The 23650-nt window shown below is 39.4% G+C and overlaps 1 protein-coding gene across 1 annotated transcript in view; it reads right to left on the bottom strand.

The window, feature by feature from the left end:
* The window catches only part of LOC122808970 (immunoglobulin kappa light chain-like), a 227738-nt gene that overhangs the window by 21505 nt on the left and 182583 nt on the right, over window positions 1–23650 (bottom strand). The window contains exon 6 of the mRNA XM_044080135.1: window positions 9031–9086. Within this exon, the coding sequence (XP_043936070.1) occupies window positions 9031–9086 (56 nt within the window). The remainder of the gene's footprint in view (window positions 1–9030; window positions 9087–23650) is intronic.

The raw sequence follows: 23650 nt of genomic DNA on the forward strand, positions 1-23650 counted from the left end.
GGCTTAAAAGGGCCAGAAATGGGAAGGGAAAAAAATGGAAAATAGCAGAATAAAAGCAATCAAGTACAAATAACATAGCTCACAGGTGGAATGTATCTTATTCAGCCAATCATACAGGCAGCATCTGCAGTACAACAGTATAAACTGTGCAAACACTTTTCAGCCTGATTTTTCCCACAAACTCTGCACCATCGGTGTACACATTCAGGAGAATTTTAACTGACAAAATGTTAGGGGCTGCTGTCACTTTGATACATCAGTATGTGCTAAAGGCTGAGGGCAGTGAGGAGGATAATTCTTCTGACAACTGCCCCAGACTGAGGAGGAGGAGAAGAGTGTTCAGACCCAGGGTAACCTACCAGGGGCTACATGATCTGGAGATAGTAGAGCACTACAGGGTGGACAAGGACATACTTAAGCAACTCATCAAGCTGTGCTGGCCTCACTTCAGACACAGAGCCAACAGAGGGGAACCCATCCTAGTGGATACCAAGGTATGTGTAGCCTTAAGAATACTAGCTACATGTATTTTCCAAAGACCTACAGGGGACATCATGGGGGTCTCACAGGTATCTGCATCCAGGGTACTCCACCAGTTCCTGGATGCCATGCTACCACATGCCGGTGAGCACATATACTTCTCCAGCACCTGTGAGGAGAAGACCAGCAATATGCACCTCCTCCACCATATACCAGACTATCCAGAGGTACTGGGTGCCATAGACTGCATGCACATCCACATCAAAGCACCACCCGGAGAACAGGGTAGAGTCTACGTAAACCGCAAGGGCTTTCACTCCATCCGCTGCCAAGTCATGTGCAATGCTCAAGGCATTATCATTAATGTGTGTGCTGGCAGCCCTGGAAGCTATCACAACTCCCACATCTGGCATTTCTCACAGCTGCACCAGGGATTTGCCAGGGGGGATATCGCGTATGGCCATCTTGTGGGGGATGCTGGCTATGCACTGGAGCTGTGGATGATGACACCCATCAGAAATGCACACACACTGAATTATGAATGCCATAATGAGGCACACACACACAAACCAGAATCATTATAGAGTGTGTGTTTGGGATGGTCAAGTCACGGTTTCGCTGCCTTGACATATCTGGTGTAGTCCTGTAGTACTCTCCAGCCACATGTATACACATGTTCATAGTATGTGCCATGCTACACAATATGATCCTGCAGAAACAGCTGCAGCAGGAACAGCATGTGGAAGGGCCACACAGCCCACCCCCCCGCCACTGCCAAGGTCCACACAGGCACAGAGGGACTCGGAAGAGGAACACCCATAGCCAGCTCCTGCAGGCAGACAGAGGTGTGCCCAGTATGCCCTGGCCTTGATAGAGAGGTAACACATAGCACAAACACTGAAACTGTAGGGACCCAGGGACTGACACCTCTCTTCAACTCACACATGCAGCAAAACGGATGCTACACACATCAAACTACCTGTACCTTACCATGTATAGGCAGTGTACTGCATGCATCCAGCATAGGCAGCCCTCAAGCATCATTTTCACAACTGCCACAGGAACAAGGTAAGTCAGTCGTCTTAACAATAAATGAATGGATTAGTATGTTCTGGTAGCATATCTATGGTACTGCTGCATGCATGCAAGGGAATGGGGTGGCCTACTGGGAGAGCAGCAGACAACTGACAGCTATGTGGGACACCAGGAAATGTTTGCCCAATACTGGCTTCCCCACACTATGCAGTAATACCCAAGGTGACAAATCTCACTGCAGTATATATGGAGGGCCAACTAATGGGGGGGGCCATAGGTCACAGGCATGGCTGTCAGTGTGGGGGTCCCATACTCACCCCTCAGCCTCACCCAGCATGTCAGCTGTAGAAAACCATAAAGAAATGTCTGACAAATGCCCACAAATGGCGACAATGATGAAATACCCCCATATACACTTACACTGTGATAGCACAGCAGGTCTTGCAGTTGCAGTAAGGCTCTGAAGGGTAAGAAGTCTGAAACTCAAATGTATGCCATTACAATCTGACCTGTGGTCATTAGTGATATGCCTCTAGTCTCAATACTATGTGAAATGGAACCAAAATGTAAAGCAAATATCACACTGTCTGTGCAAATGTGTACAGCTGACAGGTCTGCCCCCCCCCACACCCATATATCCATAAAAATGCAGTAACATGTATGCCCCCTCCCACACCCATATTTCCATAAAAATGCAGTAACATGTATGTTTGCAGGGAAATAGCAGCAGAGCACACATTGCAAGGGCTGTCCCAATCAACATGATAACTTGTTGCATGTCCATAATATGCAGGGGTCAATGAGCTATGCATGTGTGTGTGTGTGTGTGTGTGTGTGTGTGTGTGTGTGTGTGTGTGTGTGTGTGTGTGTGTCTACCAGCAAACCTCTCAATTTAATACTTTAATGGTTAATACTGTCAGGATGTGGCCAGTACTTACTCCCGGCTATTGTGTCATAGTGACCTAGGTACACTGCTGTCATTGACAGGGCCATGATCTACGAACTGCAGTGCCAACTATTCTACATGTCAGATACACCTACAGTAGGTGTTGTACACACTGTCCAGATGTCAATAGCTGTGCATGCAGGAAAGCTATACAGATCATGGACAGGGGGGCCACACATATATACAGTACACAGCATAGAATAACCTACACAGTGCCTACCATACCTCTCAACTGTACAGACCTGATGCAGAATGTCCAGAGGTTTGCATCATAATTGTGGTCTGTATAAATTGAAATAGTGGTTGTCTGGCAATTCAGTGGCAAATCACGTAAGAATAAGGTCAGAAAATAATGACCGATTGTAGTGTCAGACTTAATATCATATAGAAACATGCATGCTAATGCAAAACCTGTTATTGAATCACTTTTCTAGGTTTATAAGGCCAATACTTAAAAATGGTCCCTATATTTAGGCCTCTGTCCCCCAATTACTTGTGGCTTTGTCCAGATGTATGGCTCTTACAAATTGAGAGGTGTGGTGCCTAGTAGGACAGCAGGTACCTGAAGGTAGGTGTACTGTCAGTGTATAAAAGGCTGTACCTTTCTGTGTCAGCACTGACAACATGTCACTGTCCAACAGCCATACCCTCTGGAATGACACAGGTTGTCACAGAAGGAGCGCAAGTATGCCTTGTATATCTGTTCTGCTTGTCCTAACATTGCATTTGCCTGGCAAATATTTGCAAAATAAGAAAGTTTCATGTCAAAACAGCAATGGCAGACAGTGGAGAAGCAGAAATCATATCCATAAGAGCAAACAAGTGATTACCAAACCAGTATCCCAACCGTCTGTTTGGCAGAACATTATTAACAACCTGCCCCCATGTGTGGGCATTTGTCTGATTGTCATATTTGGGCCTGTCCAGATGTTAGTTTGTGATGGTATGGCAGCTATGTCCAGATGCAGCCTCATAATAACATATAGCAACACAAACCATCTAAGGACCACAGCAAATGGAGTGGTGCAATGACGGACAACCTGCTAAATAGGTACACTCAGAGGTGTGAAGTCCACAACCCTGTGTGTGATGCAACGGCATGTACCTCGCCCACATCAGAATTATAAATATATAACAGCAGCCACTGTGGCCAAAGCCTGTGACTGAACTACAGAAGGACAAAGAGACACACATAAGAGGAAGGGGAACCACCTGCCAGACAAATGGAGAATGTGCACACCAGAACATATTGTGCAGTAACATAGGTGCCATGCAGTGTAAAGAGGCACTAAACATCACCTGTGAATACACAACAAACACCCATGTAAGTGGAGGTCTGCAACAAAACAAAACCCAAGCAATGGACACCTCAGAGGCAAAATCACATTAGAACTCTACAAACCTACACACCACAGACCATTTAGACTCCACACACCAGGGTTTTGCAAACACTAAGGCCTTACCCCAAACCCCAAACACCTACCCAACACATATAGGCTTAGAGCACTATCTCTCTACCCCATTCCATATAGACTCTGCTGAGGTGACGTCTATCTGGCATACAAATCAATCGAGACCCTGCCTTGATAGGACTGTTGCACATCTGGAACTCAAGGCTCACTCCAACCTGTAGGCGCAGCATCAACCTGGGCTGTGATATCAGTACAGCTTGTTGGTGTAACAGATACATGTACCACACACTCCCCCATCTGTGGAATACACTCCCTGTCAACAGCAAGCCAAGTGCCTCAATACTTGTAGTGATGTGCTCCCTGTATAAGTGCAAGGGAAACACAAAATACAGTCCTAGGATCGCATCTGTGTCTCTGTTGGACAGGGGCTCTGTGAGCTGACATGTTGTAACATGGGCTACCCTCTCATCTGCTTGGGTTATTAGGGCTTCAGGGCCAATACCCTACTAACGTCAAAGCAACCTATTGACCTATACACAACTGTCTGTCAGTGGTTAACCACATTACTCTGCACCGCTCTGCCACTGACATACCTGGATGTCACAGTGCAATATGGAATATATTACACATATAATGGACATTTTTGCACATTAGAATGCACTCTATACTCACCCATACCTCCCAAACTCTGACAGCAAGATATCTGGACAAGGTCATAAATAAAAGTGATGCAAAGGCTGAATGATAGGCACATGTTGTAAATATTGCCCTTATATTCTGAAAAGGTTGATAGAATAAGGGGTTTTGCATTAGCAGTAATTGTCTGAAGCTTATGAAGTCTGAAACACTAATGTCTATCATTAGTTTATAACGTCAGTCTTCAATTATATGCATCTAACTTGCCATAAAAACACAAGTTTATGTAGTCTGGACGACACTTCTAGACAAACACTTGGAGAAAAAATGTGCAGTTGAGAGGTTTGCTGGTAGACACACACACACACACACACGCACACACACACACACACACACACACACACACACACACACACACACACACACACACAGACACATGCATATACACATCGACACATACAGGTGAGGTGGTACAAAGACATTACACAGACCTCAAAATATACAAATCGTGACATGCATGACACACAGGCAGGCCAAAACATACACACTCTGGACAGGCCCTCAACATCATGCAGTGCAGCCATTTCCACTTAATGTTGCTACTAATATACACCTCTGGGATACGTGATTAGTGTTAGTAGGTGATGGGCCTTCACCTAGCACACACTGCACCCATGTACACATTATTGCTGTTCACCTCTATAGCATAGTGGCAACTCCTACAGAACATACCTCTCAACTGTACAGACTTTTGCAGAATGTCTAGATGGTTGGATCATATTTTTGGTCTGTTCCTCACAAATCCTGTGTTTGTCTGACACATTACTGGGATTATCTGAGGATTGATGTCACTAATTAATGATATACATTTGAGTTTAAGACTCCGAAGCCTGCAGTAAATGTATGTTAAAACAAGTCCTGTTACTCTAACAACTTTCTAAGCTTACAGTGGATATAATAAGTGTACACACCCCTGTTAACATGCCAGGTTTTTCTGATATATAAAATGAGACAACAATAAATCATTTCAAAATCTTTCCTACCTTTAATGTGACCTATAACCTGTGCAATCCAATTGAAAAACAAAAAAATCTGTTAGGGTTAAAACATCGAAAATGAAGTGTGTACACTAGGCTGGTTGCCAAAGTGTGCATACCATTAAAATAATACTTTGTTAAACCACCTTTTGATTTAATTACAGCATTCAGTCTTCATGGGAAGGAGTCTATCAGCATGGCACATTTTGACTTGGCAATACTTGTCCACTCTTCCTTGCTAAAGCCCTCCAATTCTGTCAGATTGCAAGGGAATCTCTTGTGCACAGCCCTCTTTAGGTCACCCCACAGATTTTCTATTGGACTTAGGTCTGGGCTCTGGCTGGGCCATTCCAAAACATTGATTGTCTTCTGGTGAAGCCATTCATTTGTTGATTTGGATGTATGCTTTGGGTCATTGTTGTGTTGACAGGTGAAAGTCCTCTTACCATCAGCTTTCTAGCAGATGCCTGATGGTTTGGGGCCAAAAGTGAGTGGTATGTATAACTGTTCATAATTACCTCCACCTTGACTAAAGGCCCCATTCCAGCTTATGAACAGCAACCCCAAAGCAGGACAGTGCCACAACCATGCTTCACCATGGGGATGGTGTTCTTTTGGTAATGCAACGTGTTGTTTTTGCACCAAAAGTGCCTTTTGGAATTGTGGCTAAAAAGTTCAACCTTGGTCTCATTAGACCATAACACATTTTCCCACATGCCTTTGAGGGACTTGATGTATTGTTTTCACATTTTAGCCAGGTCTGGATGTTGTTCTGTGTGAGAAAAGGCTTCCATCTTCCAACCCTATACCATAGGCCTGACGTATGGAGACTATGGGAGAGTTTTGTGACATGTAGTACATAACCAGCACTTGCAAGAGATTCCTGCAGTGTTGTAGATCCCCTGGCAGCCTCCCAAACCAGTTTTTGCCTTGTCTTTTCATCAGATTTGGGGGGACATCCAGTTCTTTTACAACATCACTGTTGTCCCATATTTTGTTCCCTTTTTGATGACTGTCTTCACTGTGTTCCATGGTATATGCAATGCTGTGGAAGTGTTTTTGTACCCTTCTCCTGGCTGATACATTTCAACAATGAGATGCCCTTGGATGCTTTGTAAGCTCTCTGTGAACCATGGCTTTTGCTGTAGCAGGCAACTGAGTAAATGTCAAGGAAATCCTACTAGGCAGCTGACCATTATTTGGTGTTAATCAGAGTCTCTTTAATTGATGGCTGGGGTTTACCCAAGAAGACTGCATGCTGTAAATAGATCAAAAGGTGCTTCAGCAAAGTGTTGGTTTAAGGCTGTGCACACCTATGAATCCAGCTTATTGTATATTTTTGTATTTTCCATATTTATTCCCCTAACAGATTTGCTTGTTTTTCTGTCAACCTGAATAATCTGTGCTAATGCAAAACCTGTTATTCTATCAACTTTCCAAGTTTTTAAGAGCAATATTTAAAATGTGTCCCTATTTTTGGGCCTTTGTCCCCCCATTATTTATGGCTTTGTACAGATTTCTTGCTCTAGGAGGCTGAGAGGTATGTGATGCAGGCATCTGGGCATTCTGCGGAAACCTGCACAGATGAGGGGTATGGTCATATGGCTCTTTCGCAATGGAAGGTGTGTGTGGCAGTACCTGTCACATACTCCTGGCATTGCTTCCTATTGGAATATCTGCTTTCAGTGCCCACAGACACTGAAAGCACATGCAAAGTGCCACTCAGCACTTTGACAATGCAAGTGGTGTATGACAGTATCTGTCACATACCCTCTGCATTGCTTCCTATCCAGATTTCCTGCTTTCAGTGTCCACAGACACTGTAAGCACTTGCAAAGTGCCATACGGCACTTTGGCAAATGCATGGGGTGTGTGACAGAATCTGTCACACACACCCTGCATTAGTTTCTTGATCCCCTATCTATTTCAGTGTCCATGGACATGGTTTTACTATTTTATTTGATTTCAGTGTCCGTGGATACTAAAATCCTTTTAAAATGTGCCGTACAGCACTTTCTCAGTGCAGGGGGAATGTTAGATGTGCGTGCACCACTTAAACATGCCTCCTGCACTCAGTAGTGTTCATGTCCATTTAGCCTTAGCAGTAGCACACCTTCATGAATATGCAAGGCAAACTGCTGTTAAAACTAAGGGTAAATGGGAACAGTTCACTCCATGCAGGAATAGCACTATTTCTGCATGGAATTTATTGAATCCCAGGGTTGGTCTCTAAAAAGTTTCAAAGGTTAGCAAAACTTATATTTAACAAACTTGTAATCAAAGCTACGGATAATTACAAGATGCAGCCTCATTTGATAATGCTTGCAAACTGTAGACTGGATTTTCCTTGTAAATTCCCATTGCACCAGCAAAACAATGTTTACTTATGAATGAATGATTATAGTAGGTTAGAAGGGATGGGTAGAGACTGTCATTATATTGCGTGCTTGGTCTAATTAGTATTATGTGAAAAATCACTTAGAACAGATGTACTCCTTATTGTATTTTGTGTTGTAAATTAAGCCAAAGTATTCTGTTTTCATGATGGTAGCATTAAATCAAAAACATAGATTGTTCAGAATAATCACAATCAGACCCTTTATTTTTTTTGCTAATGAAGATGAGGTTTATCAAGTGAGAACTGTAATTAGGCAGAATTACTGTCAAATATTGACTCCATGATTATTAAAACTGAAGATGAGGTAATTGCTCATTGACCAATGGCAATCACCATTTAGGTACTGACTAGCAGTTGCAATGCCATTGAAATATCTAAAATGTTTTCTAGTTTTGTAACAATCTGCCTATTTGGAAAGTCATATATGACATTATTTTTCTTTTTCTTAGGAAAATATGAAATAATTGAGGCCAAAAATACAGTATCTAAGTTTAGTATCATCCATTTTGAAAAAGTACTCATTGTTTGAATACGTGGTTGTCTGCTCATGAGACAGTTAGAGATTCATTTATTTGTATTTATTTAAAAAGGATTAATCCCATCATACATCAGGTTGTTAATGATCCACATAAATGTTTGAAGTCCATCAACTTTGCTTAAGTGTTAATGTTAACAATGCTATCATGTGAGGCCTGACTAGCTGGAACATTGAATTCTGTGAGACATGTCATTTTTAAAATGTTTGGATATAACTATTTCTGAAATGAATCTAGAATATGGTTATATTTATGATACTGTTAATATTGTTAGAATATGTCTCATTTAGAGGAATTCTCAAAGTTAGAAGGGAAAGACATAGAGGCTACAAATATTTTCTTCCAGTCATGTAACACAAAGCCGTCTTCCACCGTGATTAAAGGGGACCTACTAAGGAGTCCTTTACCTTATTTAAGAGCATATTTTGAATACAGGCTTAACAATTTGCATCACTTTCTTGACTGCAGCCTGTGCTGTAATGAAAGAGTAACATTTAATGGTCACTGGTTGTAACAGGTGCTAAAGCATGAAATAGGAAATATGTCTTACCTGCACCTTTCACAGTTTGGTAAATTACTTTTTGACTGTTGTTTACACTGCTCTCCCTAGAAAAACAAATAAAACAAGATATTCATAATGTTTGACATCAAAAATTGACTGGAGTGTTGATGTTGCTGGTTGCCAATAGGCTATATTTTTCAGTCTGAACCGAGGTACACCATCCTTTGTCACATGCTTCCCATAAAACAATCATGTCTGATATGAAAATGAAAGCAGGGAACCTAAGTGATAAATATTCTTTCTTTTCTGATGTATCCTTCGAAAATCTCTTACTGCACACTATAAAATCACATACACTTCATGCTTATTTTATAATTAAACAATTAAAATATCAGGTTTTAATGATCCACTGCTACTATGTAAATACATTTTATATGGTAATCATTGGTTACACATGCATTTAAACATATGTTTTGACATTATAGTAGGTTAGAAGGGATAGGTAATTATTAAAATATGTCATTCTGCCCTATACATAACATGTACGAATATTCAGAAAATAATCAGATAAATAGACGTGGTCAAGCTTGGGCAGCTAATTCTTATTATTTAACCGTGTTTAGCCTTGTTCTGAGTTACTTGATACTACCATTTTCATATATTATACGAAGGGCTGCTGATAACCATAATTTTGCAGTACAATCTTAAATAGTTGACCTTACTAATAATGAAGTTGCACATTGCCACAATACAGATGCTGTGTAGTATATTCATCACTTTTAACTTCCTCAATATGCATTTTATTGTTCTTGCTGCTTTGACATCAAAAGTTCTTTTATAAATATTGTTCTGCTTTTTTAACAAGTATGACACCCTTGAATATTTTTGTACTGGCAATTGTAAAGCACAAAGCATTTCCCATTACTAACTGTGAATCCACTTATAACTGAAGATGCCCCTTTCAAATTTTGTGCATTCATGCATTCAAAATATTTTTATTAATCTGAAGTTATCTTTTTCTACCTGCATTGTGAATATTTGTCTGCTTAAAGCATTTGTTGCAAATCTGCATTTACCTGTCTATGTTTGATATACTAACCTGTTAACTTTATGGGTTGCTGTTGTGACTGAAAGTGCCTGGTGATCAGCCTGCTTCCTGCTTACTCAATTATCAAATGTTGAAGAATAAATAAAAAAATAAAAGCACAAAGTGTAGATAATCTATTCCTAAACTTGCCACAGCTCTCCAAACTGTTATTTATGCTAGTTCCTGCTCAGACAGATGGATGCGGCTAAACCCAGTGTTACAACTATAAAATATTCAGTATACTTTAAATATATCTATTCCCTCCTGAACTGTTTGAAGGACAGGTCTATAGGTTCATTAATTCGTAGGTGATTACGAGGCTAACAGCCTGAGGCAGCCCTTTTAAGCTTAGCCATATTTTCCTATTTTCCCATTTGTAAATGAAGGGATCCATTACCCAACTGCAAGTAGCTTGGGCTGGCAATATATTTGAATGTGTATATAACACGATTATGTTACCCAAAGTCATGTAGTTATGGTGAGGTAGCAGACCACTTGCAAGTTGTATATGTCCAACAGGGTCTTAGGTTTCAATCCAAGAATAAATTTCCAGTTCTCCATCCACTGGTCAAGGTTGCATTTGTATAGGGTCAGTGCAAATAGCTTCACATGGATAGAAAGCCTGTTCTATAGCAGGGGGAGTCTCTGCAACACATATAGATCCCTCCAACATGTTATATTTATGTTGCAACCAAGTTTAAGGTCCTGTTATCAGGTGTTTCTAATGCTGTTAGACTTGCATATGTGAATCAAATCAATCAGTACCAGATCAGATGCTGCCTTATATGGCTGGCACACATTACCTCTCAGAAATCTGTAATGAGCTTGTGTATAGGAATAAGGCTTTGAGGTGGTCTCCATATGCCAGCTTCATTATGCTTTGTATTATTTTTGTGAGGAACCTCTGCGGGCATTCCAGTCCTTGCAAATGTTTGGTAAGGTACATATCAAAAGGAGTATTATACTCAATGATTCATCTGATGAGGGACGAGTAAAGGTGGACATGACATTTCTGGACCTGGAAGCCATACCTTTGCTTACAAGTTATGCAATACAGAATGATTTTCTCACAATGGTATGCACATGACAGTCAAAGGCCAAGTCACTGTCCACATGGGTTCCTATGTCCCCAACCAATGGATCAACTCTCAGGGGTATATCTTCTGTGGTGTAATTCTGAGGAATGGGTGCCTTGCCAAAGGTTACTATTATGCATTGTTTTCCATTTAGTTTTAGACCATGACTCTTGCACCAATTATTAATTTGCTACAAAATGTCTTGGAGGATATTTGTATATTTGGGGGTTCAGTGATTTCATCAAGTTTACAGACAACCACAAACTTGGTCAACCAGATGGCTTTAATGTTTGCTTGGACGTCTGAGAAATAAATGCTAAAAATGTTTGGCCCCAACACCAAACCCTGAGGAAACCTACTGGTGACTGACCTTCTTGTCCCCTATCCTGACTTCCTATGTCCTAGTCATGAGCCAGCTGCCTATTGAGTAGGTGACATGGAATTTTTTTGTGAGTTTGTCAACAATGTCTGAATGGAGAACAGTATCAAATGCCATATCCTGGTTAAGATAGGCAGTGTGCATTGTATTGCCCAATAGGGTAGCCATATCAACTGCATGACTTTTAGAATTAAGTGTTCATAATTTGGTGTGTGTTCCTCATCAGTTAAACTGTCAAAATTCATTTTCTTTTAATCCAGTTTCTAAGAGGGGTGTACGCCTTCCTTAATCACAGCTGACTAGTTCTAAAAGAGGAGAGGGTTAAGGTGTGACATTTCCTCTTTACAAATGGAATTAATGGGAAATGCAGTCTGCAGAAATATCTTGCAGTGATGTGTAGTATGAACTTAAGATCCGCTATATATTTCACATGAGTGTATAGTAACATAACAGAAATTATTTTTATGACAAGCATTGCTGACTTTAGTATGGGAGAATAATAAGCTGAGAGGGAAGGTAGTAAGGATTCTTATATTGTGAAAATATCAATCATAAAATGAAGATATGCAGAAGTTATGAATGTTAAGGAAAACATATTTCAATTATGACTAGTGTAAATGGCAGCAAAAGTCATCTGAGATCTGCTTGTTTCATGCAAAATGCGATCATTATATCTAGTACAAGCTTTCTTCTTTTCTTATTTAACTTTGAGGTTACCCCATTCCAGCCTTTGTTAAGACTGTTAGCTCACATTTTATACCTGTATATAAAACCAATTTTAGAAGATAAGTCTGTATTTTACAATTGTAGGGCATTTCTTCAACTTATGTATGTATTTTACTTTATGAAAGGTACCCATGGACGGTGATAAATTTGAAGATGATGTATCATCTCTAGTATTCGTACAGTATGTCACAAGAATTTGATTAAAGTATGTTAATCAATAAACTCAATAATAAAATACTTTAGTAAATTACTTACACTGCCAGTGGTTCTGCCCCATGCACTGTATAATGTGGAGGGTCTGTCCTTAATCCGCTAATGCTGCATAGTTACTCAAAGGCTGCAGTATATTTTATTGTACAACTGAACCTTTCCTTGAATTACAGAGTAATTGTGGTATTTATCTATTTATCTATATATATATATATATATATATATATATATATATATATATATATAGATAGATATATATATATACACACGTATATTTATTGTCTGGGGACTACACACAAACACAACTGAAACATCAACTAGAGACAAAGTTAGAAATATCCTGGTCTGAGTCATTTACAAGAAATTAATAATTAAAAATGAAAACACTGTTTGAATAAAAGCACTAGTTGGGATTCATAGATGAGGACTGCATGGGTTCGTATCCCTAATATTCAGGACTGTGCTTCACATGGATTATGGCTACAAGGACAAAGTTCTATGTTTTCTCTTTGAATTCTCACACTCATCATATAGCTACTAATTAGTGTTCTCTTACACAATGTTTGATGATGAATCCCAAACACTGTTTGAAAAATCACAGGGAGCAAAACAGCTCTTTTTTTGTCATACTTTGTCTCAAATTCAAAAAAGTTTTGTTATAAAGAAAAAATAATAAAATCAGCTCTATTGTACTGGTGTTTCTTCGTACGTTATTATTTGTTGTTAATTACTGGTCTTACTGATTCATTTTAGCCCCAACCGAAGTTCTTGGGGAGCAACAAGTAATAACAAGCTTATAGACATTTACTTACAGAAAACATTCTACTGGTTTGCAGTAACAACTATCCAATTTTTGTCAGCAATGTTTGCAGTAGGACACAAACTGTGGTGCTCATATGTATCTTTATATGTGAAACTGCACAATAATTCATTGATTTGATTATCTCAAAAAATGGGCAAAAATAACTGGGAATCTAACACAAGTACTAAGCAAAATAAAACAAACAAATATAAGTAAGATAGACAGCCTGAGGAATAACTTAAACAAAGCAAGAGTAAGAGTCTTATGTTGAGACATGTTTATCTTAAAAAAAAATCCATGCTGCAATGGACACCGTATGGTGATAACTACAAATACACCTAAAGAGATCAACGAAAGCCATGCACTATGCGAAAAAATAGATATTTTGTTTTTAAATACATGATCAGATTTTCACTTAATAGCATCTGCAAGTAAATTACCTGCAGAAACTGTTAAGAGAAAATGCATTTCTGTCTTTACCACTAAAATACCTGTTTTTCCACATGGCACATGGTTTACTCTGATTTCTTTGGATATGTCTATCTGTTTTAGTAGGTTCATATCTAAATGATATTTAGCTAATTCATGGAGTACATGACCCATACTAGAAAAATGTATATCAGCACAAATATGATCAGGTATCAATGACAAATGGCATGTACTATGCACCACTGTGAGACCTGTAATAGCAAAGATATAAATTTGTCACAAATTAATGAATATGTCCTACAAGGTTGACTTTAATAACCAAGATGAGGTTTATGTCATACAATTCTTCAAAATTAGTCTAAGTGTCAGATGAGAAGTCTATAGTTAAAGTTTGTCTAGGAAAGTATTTTATAATATTAAAATCTTGTTTCAAAATTATTTTCAGAAAGCAATGCTTAGCTAGATCTTTAGTGTGATGGTCTGGAAAAAAATCAAGATATGAAACAGGGCATCCATTGTGTATTAAATACCATTCAAAAAAGTAGTTCTCTGCCAAATGTACATTTACAGCCTAAGAAGAAATAACAAGATTGCTTGTGACCTATGCTGGCTTCTTCCCTAAAAAAATATTTTAGTTTTGGTAGATGCTCATCCATTGTGCAGAGATACACAAGTTATGAACCTGTTTCCCTCTCAAGCAATCAAATAAAGTTTTATTAGTCCTGAAATTATTGCTTGTTTTTAAATAAAAGATCTTGATTGACTGGTGACAGATTTGTAAAGTTCATGTAAATGTATTCTTCTAATGGCCTGATAAATAGGGCTATACAAGCTCTGAAAAAAAAAACAATATTTTAAATTCTGCTTCAAACAGATGGGTTAATTCACAGACAGAATTCAATAAGAAGATCTTTGGCTTAATGTCTTTTAGCTATATACAAAGAATGTCAGAATCAACACTGCTGGGTCCTTTTTGTTTTAAATGGTGCAGAGGGAGTGGGAGTATGTCTCTCTCTCTCTTTCTCTCTCTCTCTCTCTGTCTGTCTCTCTTGTGCTCTGTCTTGCCAGTTATTTGGGTTCAGAAATGGGGCAAAGGACCTGGCTGGATCAGTTGGATGGCATGTCTCATAGAGATAACTTGGGGCTCTATACTGCTTACATAACCCTGACCAGGAGCCTTCAGAAGTGGGAGGAGTAAAAGTTATCCTGGGTGTGCATTCAAAAGAGTATATAAAACAATACTATGTAAAATCATAAATGAATAAAACAAAACTCAAGTTTAACCCTGTTTTAAAAAACGTATAACTCTAGTGCCTTGTTAATGCTTTTCAGGAGTAAAATAGTAAAACTAAAGCAGCATATTTAAATATCACCAAAATAATAAAAACATCAATCAAGAAACCAAATTAATTAACCAATAAAACAGTAAACCAATAAAGGTCATGAACATTAATTATTAACAATACAGAGCTGTAAAATTATATAACACATACCCTTTAATAGTATATTCTTTTGTCATTATGCGATATTTGTTATAAAACAATGGCATCCACTAAGTCACTATTACAATTCTGATACAAATTGAAGTGAACATTAACAACACCTAGCTTTTATTATATTTAAAATTGCATATATATTCCTGTAGTCTGTTTTTCAGTGTTTACTTGTCAGGCTACAGAACATCTCAGGACATAAATAATGTGAATATTATCACAGAAATACTGCTATGTAAGAGATACTTTTCTGCCATTAACCGTATACAATTATTTTATGATATCAGAACAACTACACCAGGTACCACAGATAAAAGCACTCCTGTTTTTGAGTACCTTATTTATAGCTATAACTATTTCATTAATACAATGACTACACACCCCATAATTATTCATGTTTCCTCTTCTTCAGTATGCTATACTAGCACTTTTAAGAAAAGTAGTACTTAGACCTGAATAATTTACAGTATGTTTGCAGCTCTGTTTAAGATAAAAAATAAGAGTGTCAGAAAGTATAATGTATGCAGTTAAAACAAAAACAAACAAAAAATAGAAACAACATCATTATTTCTAACCCAGTGTTCATTGTCCCCTTTCACCAAGACAAATCTAGGCTTCTTCAGAGTTCAATACAATGAAAGTTCAAAAAACTGTTAAATGTCCTGCCCAGCAATGACATCACCAGCAATCACCAATGAAAAATAAAAACAAAAAAGCATGTATATTATTTTAAAAACAGTTTACCAATATATAAATACATTTATATAGTATATAAATAATTCATAGGTTCATAGGTTCATAGGTTCATAGGTTCATACTAGGCTATCTGCCCAAGGGCATTTATAAGCCTAGCCCATAGTTATGTGGCTTTCGCCACCCCTTTAGTTTGAATAAAAACTATGCCTATCATTTTTCTGTGCCTCTGTCAAGCAGTGACACTGAAGTAATCCCTGGGGTATATCTGTGATCTCCCATCCATTGGTCAAGATTCCTCTTGAACAAGGCCAGCGAGGTGCTCTGCCTCACATGTACCGGGATTTTGTTCCACAGCATAGGGAGTCTCTGGGTGATGAATCTGTACCTCCAGCACGTTCTATTTATAACCGTGTCAAGGTTTAAGTCTCCCGCCCTTGTGGTTCTGAGGGATCTAGATTTTTGAGGTGAAGCATATTCATCAAATCTGGGTTTGACATGGCCTTATATGTCAGGCACAGGTCACCTCTGAGCAAGCGGTATGAGACTGAATAGAGCTGGAGTTCTTTCAGTCGGGCAGCATAAGACATATTTTTGAGACCCTTTATCCTTTTGGTGAGGAACTTTTGGGGCCTTTCAAGCTGCATCAGGTGTCTGGTCAGATACATTCGAACGGGCATAGTACTCAATCATAGGTCTAATGAGTGATGAGTACAGGGGACGATGACCTCCCTTGATCTAGATGTGAATCCCTTCATGATCAGGTGGGCGATATAGAAGGTTTTCCTAACTACTTTAGCAACATGAGTGTCAAACGAAGGCTACTGTCAACTTGGGTCCCCAGATCCCTGATGACTTTTTCTGTGCTCAGTGGATTGCCACCTATATGGTAGCTAGGGGTAACCTTGTTTTTCCCGAAGGGTATGACTATGCATTTTTTGGCATTTAACTTCAGGCCATGGCTCTGGCACCAGTTATCCATTTCTGTGAGGCCCTTCTGGAGGATATCTGTGTCAGATGTGTTTTCGACTATGGCCCAGTTTGCAGTCATCTGCAAACTTTGTCAGCCATAACCCTCCTGTGTTTGCTTGTACTTCAGAAAAGTAGATGCCAAACAAGAGTGGACCCAGGACTGAGCCCTGTGGGACACCACTTGTGACAGGCTTTGAGTCTGACATGGCTCCAGCAACTCTGACCCTGTGGGTTCTGTCGCTAGCCAGTTTGCAACCCATCTTGTGATGTATGGGTTTACATTCAAGCTGATGAGTTTTTCGATGATACCTGAGTGGGGTATTGTGTCAAGGCCTTTGCCAGGTCGAGGTAGGCTGTATGGACTGCCTTTCCCTCATCAATGGCCTTGGTGACTGTCTCGAAAAAGTCAACCAAGTTTAAGAGGCAGGATCTGCCTTTGACAAAGCCAAACTGGGTTGGATCCAAAGTCTACAAGTTCCCTATGTCTTTATTTATGAGTTCCATTATGATCCTCTCCATGGCTTTGCAGATAAGGCTTGTCAAGCTAATGGGGCGGTAATTTCCAGGGTCTGTGGAGGCACCGCCCTTATGAAGTGGGACCACAGTCGCCGTCGCCACTCCTTGGAATGTATCCTGAGGTGAGGCTAAGATTAAACAGCTGTCCTAACTGTGGGTTTAATTCCTCGTTGAGTTCATGAAGCACACAGCCGGGGACACCATCCGGTCCCATGGATGCTGTGTTTTTTGCCTTAGTGAGGGCAGTTCTCACCTGGGCGTTGGAGATGTTTGGGGGGCTACAATCCTCTGGAATAGATATCTCTCCTTTTGGGGGGGGGGAGAAGTTTGCACTGAACCTGTCAGCCAGTATGTTAGCAATGTGTGTAGGTTCAGTAATTTTCACATCATTTTGAACTAATTCTGAGCATATCTGGGAGTTTCCTCCTAGGTTTCTAACATAGCTAAAGAAGGCCTTATGATTGTCTTTAGAGTCCTTGGCAATTTTTCTCTCAAAATTTGCCTTGGATGATTTTATGAGAGCTCTTAGTTTTTTTACTTATAATGATCAAAGGTGTCTTACCTTTCAAGGATTTTGCTCTATCTTGTAGTAGCTTCCTCCTTTTATTGTAGAGCTTGTTTATGGCTGGGGTCCACCAGACTGGATGCTTGCCTTTGGTACAGAGAGTCTTAGTTTTGTTTGGGATTGCCTGATCCATGCAGTCCTGTAGGTGCTGGTAGAAGGCATTTGTAAGTGATTCAACGGTTTGAGTAATGTTTACCACTGGCTCAGGGGCCTTAAAGGAGACCACACTAGTTTTTAGAAGTGTGAAATCGGCTTTTGAGAAGTTTTTCACTGTGGTCTTTTTTGTTTCAGGTGGGGGCGGGATGAGGACCTCCAGCGAGATTAGTTTATGATCGGATCTCACCAGTGAGGGGTATACTTCTGGTGTTGAACATTTTGATCCCATGTTCGTGATGATGAGATCAAGTATGTTTTCACCTCTTGTGGGGATGGTGACTAGTTGTTCCATGGCATTTGAGTTTATGAACTCCAGGAATCTTTGGGTTAGAGTGTTCGGGCTTGAGTAGTGTTCCCAGTCTATATTAGGGTAGTTGAAGTCACCTAGTATGATGGTGTTTGGAGATACATTTATCCCCTCCAATGTTTTCAGGAAGGCCATGTGAGGTTCCTGAGTTTGAGAGGGTGGCCTGTAACATGCTACAAATTGCAGAGCAGTCTTGCCTATGGTTAATTGCACCTGGATGGTCTCCGATGCATCGTGCGTTATCACCAACCTTGAGGTGTGGGTGTCCTTTATGAATATGGACAACCCCCCTCCTTTCTTGGTGTTGTCCGGATTTTGGGGCCGGAACGCATGATATGAGGTGAAACCTGTTAGTGCTGGGGTGCTCTCAGGAGCCTTGAACCAGGTTTCTGTCACAGCACAGACATCGATGTTCTCCATATTGAGAAGGGCCTCGAGTGCGTGCATCTTGAGATTGAGACTTCTGGCATTGAGCAGCATTACCCTTAGTTTTTTTCCTTTTTGGTGTTCTAGGGTGGTAGGTTTAGAATTTGAGCCTTGCATAAAAAAGGCACTATGGGGGTGGCAAGAGCCTTTGCCAATATCCGGAAGCCCAGGGGTGACAGGTGCAACCGTCCCTTGCGAAGCAGCGTGGCTTGTCCAGCATGTCATCCCAGGCAGACAGACATTGGATCCCCTTTGAATGACACCAGAATTTAAGCCAATTATTAAAGCTGATCATCTTATCACTGTATTGTGGCATCATTCTAGGTGAAGGTAGGATACTGCTCAAGGTCAGGGTCATACCTGCCTGGGCTACATAATCAGAGAGCTCCTCGATGTCCCTTTCATGTAGTCCAAGGAGGTACGTCTCAGGTCGTTGACACCAGCGTGGACAATGACTGAGTCGTACTTGTACCTGCTGTTGAGAGACCTGAGTGCTTGCGTTATGTGGCGGATTCTAGCGCCCGACAGGCAGCTTACTGTGACCTTCTCCTTACTCAGTCTGGTGAGCGGACGCCAGTGTGTCTGACTATGGAATCACCAATGACAAGTGTATCTGGCATTTTGTTTGGCCTTAAGGGCTGTGACTGTTTGACACTCTGACTGTGTGGTCTATGTGTTGCATGTGTTGGGTCGTGAGGTGGTAGTTGTTTGGGTGTCTGCTTTGGTGGCCTCTGCTGTTTTGGTAAATTTTGATCAGAGCCTCCAGTATGTCTTTGTGTGAGTATGTGTATGATTTGAAGTTGTGATGGTATCATGTGTGACTGGGTATGTATTGTGTGTGGTTACCTTCTCCTCCTGTCTGGTCTTGCCAGTCCTATGTTGAGAGAGCTCAGCCTCCAGTTTGGCCGTATAGTTGCATCTCTCGCATGTATTTGTGTTTTGTGGGAGAAGGAGAGGATTGTCTGTGTACATGAGGCAATTGTAACATTGCCTCAATATTCCCAGGTTCACCAGTTGAGCTGGAGAGGACACTAGCAACTGATCCCTCGACATACTAGAAGTAGTAGATAAAGAACTTTCAAACGACTCCGGGAAGTGGGTTTTAGGCTGGTGGGGTACTATCTATAATAAGAGTGCTTTATCAAGGTGCAAGTACTGTAGGAGTAAGTGCTAGGCTTTACAGATAGAGAAAAGTCTACTTGGGAATCAAGTAGAGATGAACTTTTCAGTTATAGGATATGCTGGTTAGATCAGCAGTACAGTTTAGCGTGTTTTATAGCAGGGGGCTGAAGGGAGCTAGGAATTGGCCCAAAACGACCAATGGACTACTAGTTTCTGGCTGAAACTTCACCAAATCGGACAAAAGGCGCTCAGTGCTTCCCACTCCCACTGGTAAGCAAAGAAACTTCCCTCCTTCCTAATAAGGCAATGGATCAGTAACAGGAACTAAAAACAAAGCCCAGGGATCAGCAACTCTGAAACTGGACTACTCTAATTCAGTAAAGTGGGAAAACAAGAGATTTTTTTTGTTTTATTACAGAGATAAGGAAAAAAACAGACAGTAAATGCTATAAATGCTGTAAATCGGCTAGCGCACATTAGTGTGTAGCCTACAGAAACAATTTGCAACCATTAGTAACTTAAAGTGCAATAAACAGTGTAAAATGCAGAAATCACTTAAAGTAGCAGTAAAACTGGCGAAATGCAGTCGCTAGCTTAATAACAGTGGGAAAGCCACAAAAAATACTTATATCTGGTAGAAAGTCACTCTTTTAGCTCTCTGCTGCTTGGATCACTCTGCAGGCCACCACGAGGATCTGTGCAGAGTTGGTACAAGCTGGAAAACGCGTGTTTAGCGTGTTTTATAGCAGGGGGCTGAAAGGAGCTAGGAATTGGCCCAAAACGACCAATAGACTACTAGTTTCTGGCTGAAACTTCACCAATTCGGACAAAAAGGCTGCTCAGTGCTTCCCACTCTCACTGGTAAGCAAAGAAACTTCCCTCCTTCCTAATAAGGCAATGGATCAGTAACAGGAACTAAAAACAAAGCCCAGGGATCAGCAACTCTGAAAACTGGACTACTCTAGTTCAGTAAGGTGGGAAAACAAGAGATTTTTTTTTTTTTTTTTTTTACAGTGACAAGGAAAAAAAACAGACAGTAAATGCTATAAATGCTTTTAAGTGGCTAGCCCACTTGAGTGTGTTAGCCTACAGGTAAAATTAAGCAACAAATAACTTTTTAAGAGTGCAAAACAGTTAATCAACACAAAAACAGTTTAAATAAAATGCAGAGCTGTATAAACAGGCTAAGATGCAGTTGCTAAGCAGTAAATATTCAAAAAGCCAGAAAAAAATACTTAAATCAGTTATAGCAGATACAGTTATAACAAATGCTCTTAAATATACTGTATATTTCCAATATGTTTGAGAAGGACAGTCAGAACACAAGAAGGTTCAGGCGAAAAAGAAAAAAAAAAGTTTTGTTTTACTTTTTGAAAAGGGAAAAAAGAGGAACAGAAGGCCTTATCAAATGTTCTCTCTGTATTAAGAAGAATGAGCTAATGACACTAGACTGGGAGGTGTGTCACAGTAGGGGCGGGCAACTGCAAAGCCACCAAGTATAAGAGCAAGACACCAACAGGGAGGGAGGGTGGGACAAAGACAGCAAGCACTACAGATTCTGAAAGTTTTTTAAACAGATAAAGATTTCTGAAGATTCTGAATAGACAAAGTGCTTTATATATATTAAATTATAAAAACAGTAATCTGTAAAAATAATCAAAAGATACTTATATTTTGTAGCTCAGTTGCGGTCAAACAACTTCTCCAACCTGCACTGTGTGCAAAGACAAAGACCAGAACAACAACTTTTTTTTTTTTTTACAAGAACACAAAAGAACCAGCCCCCACTAGCCAAGAGATAATTACACAGAGTAAATGTTTCAGTTTATACAATAGCCTAAGACAGCAAGCACTACAGATTCTGAAAGTTTTTTAAACAGATAAAGATTTCTGAAGATTCTGAATAGACAAAGTGCTTTATATATATTAAATTATAAAAACAGTAATCTGTAAAAATAGTCAAAAGATACTTATATTTTGTAGCTCAGTTGCGGTCAAACAACTTCTCCAACCTGCACTGTGTGCAAAGACAAAGACCAGAACAACAACTTTTTTTTTTTTTTTTACAAGAACACAAAAGAACCAGCCCCCACTAGCCAAGAGATAATTACACAGAGTAAATGTTTCAGTTTATACAATAGCCTAAGACAGCAAGCACTACAGATTCTGAAAGTTTTTTAAACAGATAAAGATTTCTGAAGATTCTGAATAGACAAAGTGCTTTATATATATTAAATTATATAAACAGTAATCTGTAAAACTAGTCAAAAGATACTTATATTTTGTAGCTCAGTTGCGGTCAAACAACTTCTCCAACCTGCACTGTGTGCAAAGACAAAGACCAGAACAACAACTTTTTTTTTTTTTTTACAAGAACACAAAAGAACCAGCCCCCAACTAGCCAAGAGATAATTACACAGAGTAAATGTTTCAGTTTATACAATAGCCTAAGACAGCAAGCACTACAGATTCTGAAAGTTTTTTAAACAGATAAAGATTTCTGAAGATTCTGAATAGACAAAGTGCTTTATATATATTAAATTATAAAACAGTAATCTGTAAAATAGTCAAAAGATACTTATATTTTGTAGCTCAGTTGCGGTCAAACAACTTCTCCAACCTGCACTGTGTGCAAAGACAAAGACCAGAACAACAACTTTTTTTTTTTTTTTTTACAAGAACACAAAAGAACCAGCCCCCACTAGCCAAGAGATAATTACACAGAGTAAATGTTTCAGTTTATACAATAGCCTAAGACAGCAAGCACTACAGATTCTGAAAGTTTTTTAAACAGATAAAGATTTCTGAAGATTCTGAATAGACAAAGTGCTTTATATATATTAAATTTTAAAAACAGTAATCTGTAAAAATAGTCAAAAGATACTTATATTTTGTAGCTCAGTTGCGGTCAAACAACTTCTCCAACCTGCACTGTGTGCAAAGACAAAGACCAGAACAACAACTTTTTTTTTTTTTTACAAGAACACAAAAGAACCAGCCCCCACTAGCCAAGAGATAATTACACAGAGTAAATGTTTCAGTTTATACAATAGCCTAAGACAGCAAGCACTACAGATTCTGAAAGTTTTTTAAACAGATAAAGATTTCTGAAGATTCTGAATAGACAAAGTGCTTTATATATATTAAATTTTAAAAACAGTAATCTGTAAAAATAGTCAAAAGATACTTATATTTTGTAGCTCAGTTGCGGTCAAACAACTTCTCCAACCTGCACTGTGTGCAAAGACAAAGACCAGAACAACAACTTTTTTTTTTTTTTACAAGAACACAAAAGAACCAGCCCCCACTAGCCAAGAGATAATTACACAGAGTAAATGTTTCAGTTTATACAATAGCCTAAGACAGCAAGCACTACAGATTCTGAAAGTTTTTTAAACAGATAAAGATTTCTGAAGATTCTGAATAGACAAAGTGCTTTATATATATTAAATTATAAAACAGTAATCTGTAAAAATAATCAAAAGATACTTATATTTTGTAGCTCAGTTGCGGTCAAACAACTTCTCCAACCTGCACTGTGTGCAAAGACAAAGACCAGAACAACAACTTTTTTTTTTTTTTTTTACAAGAACACAAAAGAACCAGCCCCCACTAGCCAAGAGATAATTACACAGAGTAAATGTTTCAGTTTATACAATAGCCTAAGACAGCAAGCACTACAGATTCTGAAAGTTTTTTAAACAGATAA

The sequence above is a fragment of the Protopterus annectens genome, chromosome 8.part0, assembly GCF_019279795.1.
Source record: "Protopterus annectens isolate FY-2018-M chromosome 8.part0, PAN1.0, whole genome shotgun sequence".
Lineage (NCBI taxonomy): Eukaryota > Metazoa > Chordata > Ceratodontiformes > Protopteridae > Protopterus > Protopterus annectens.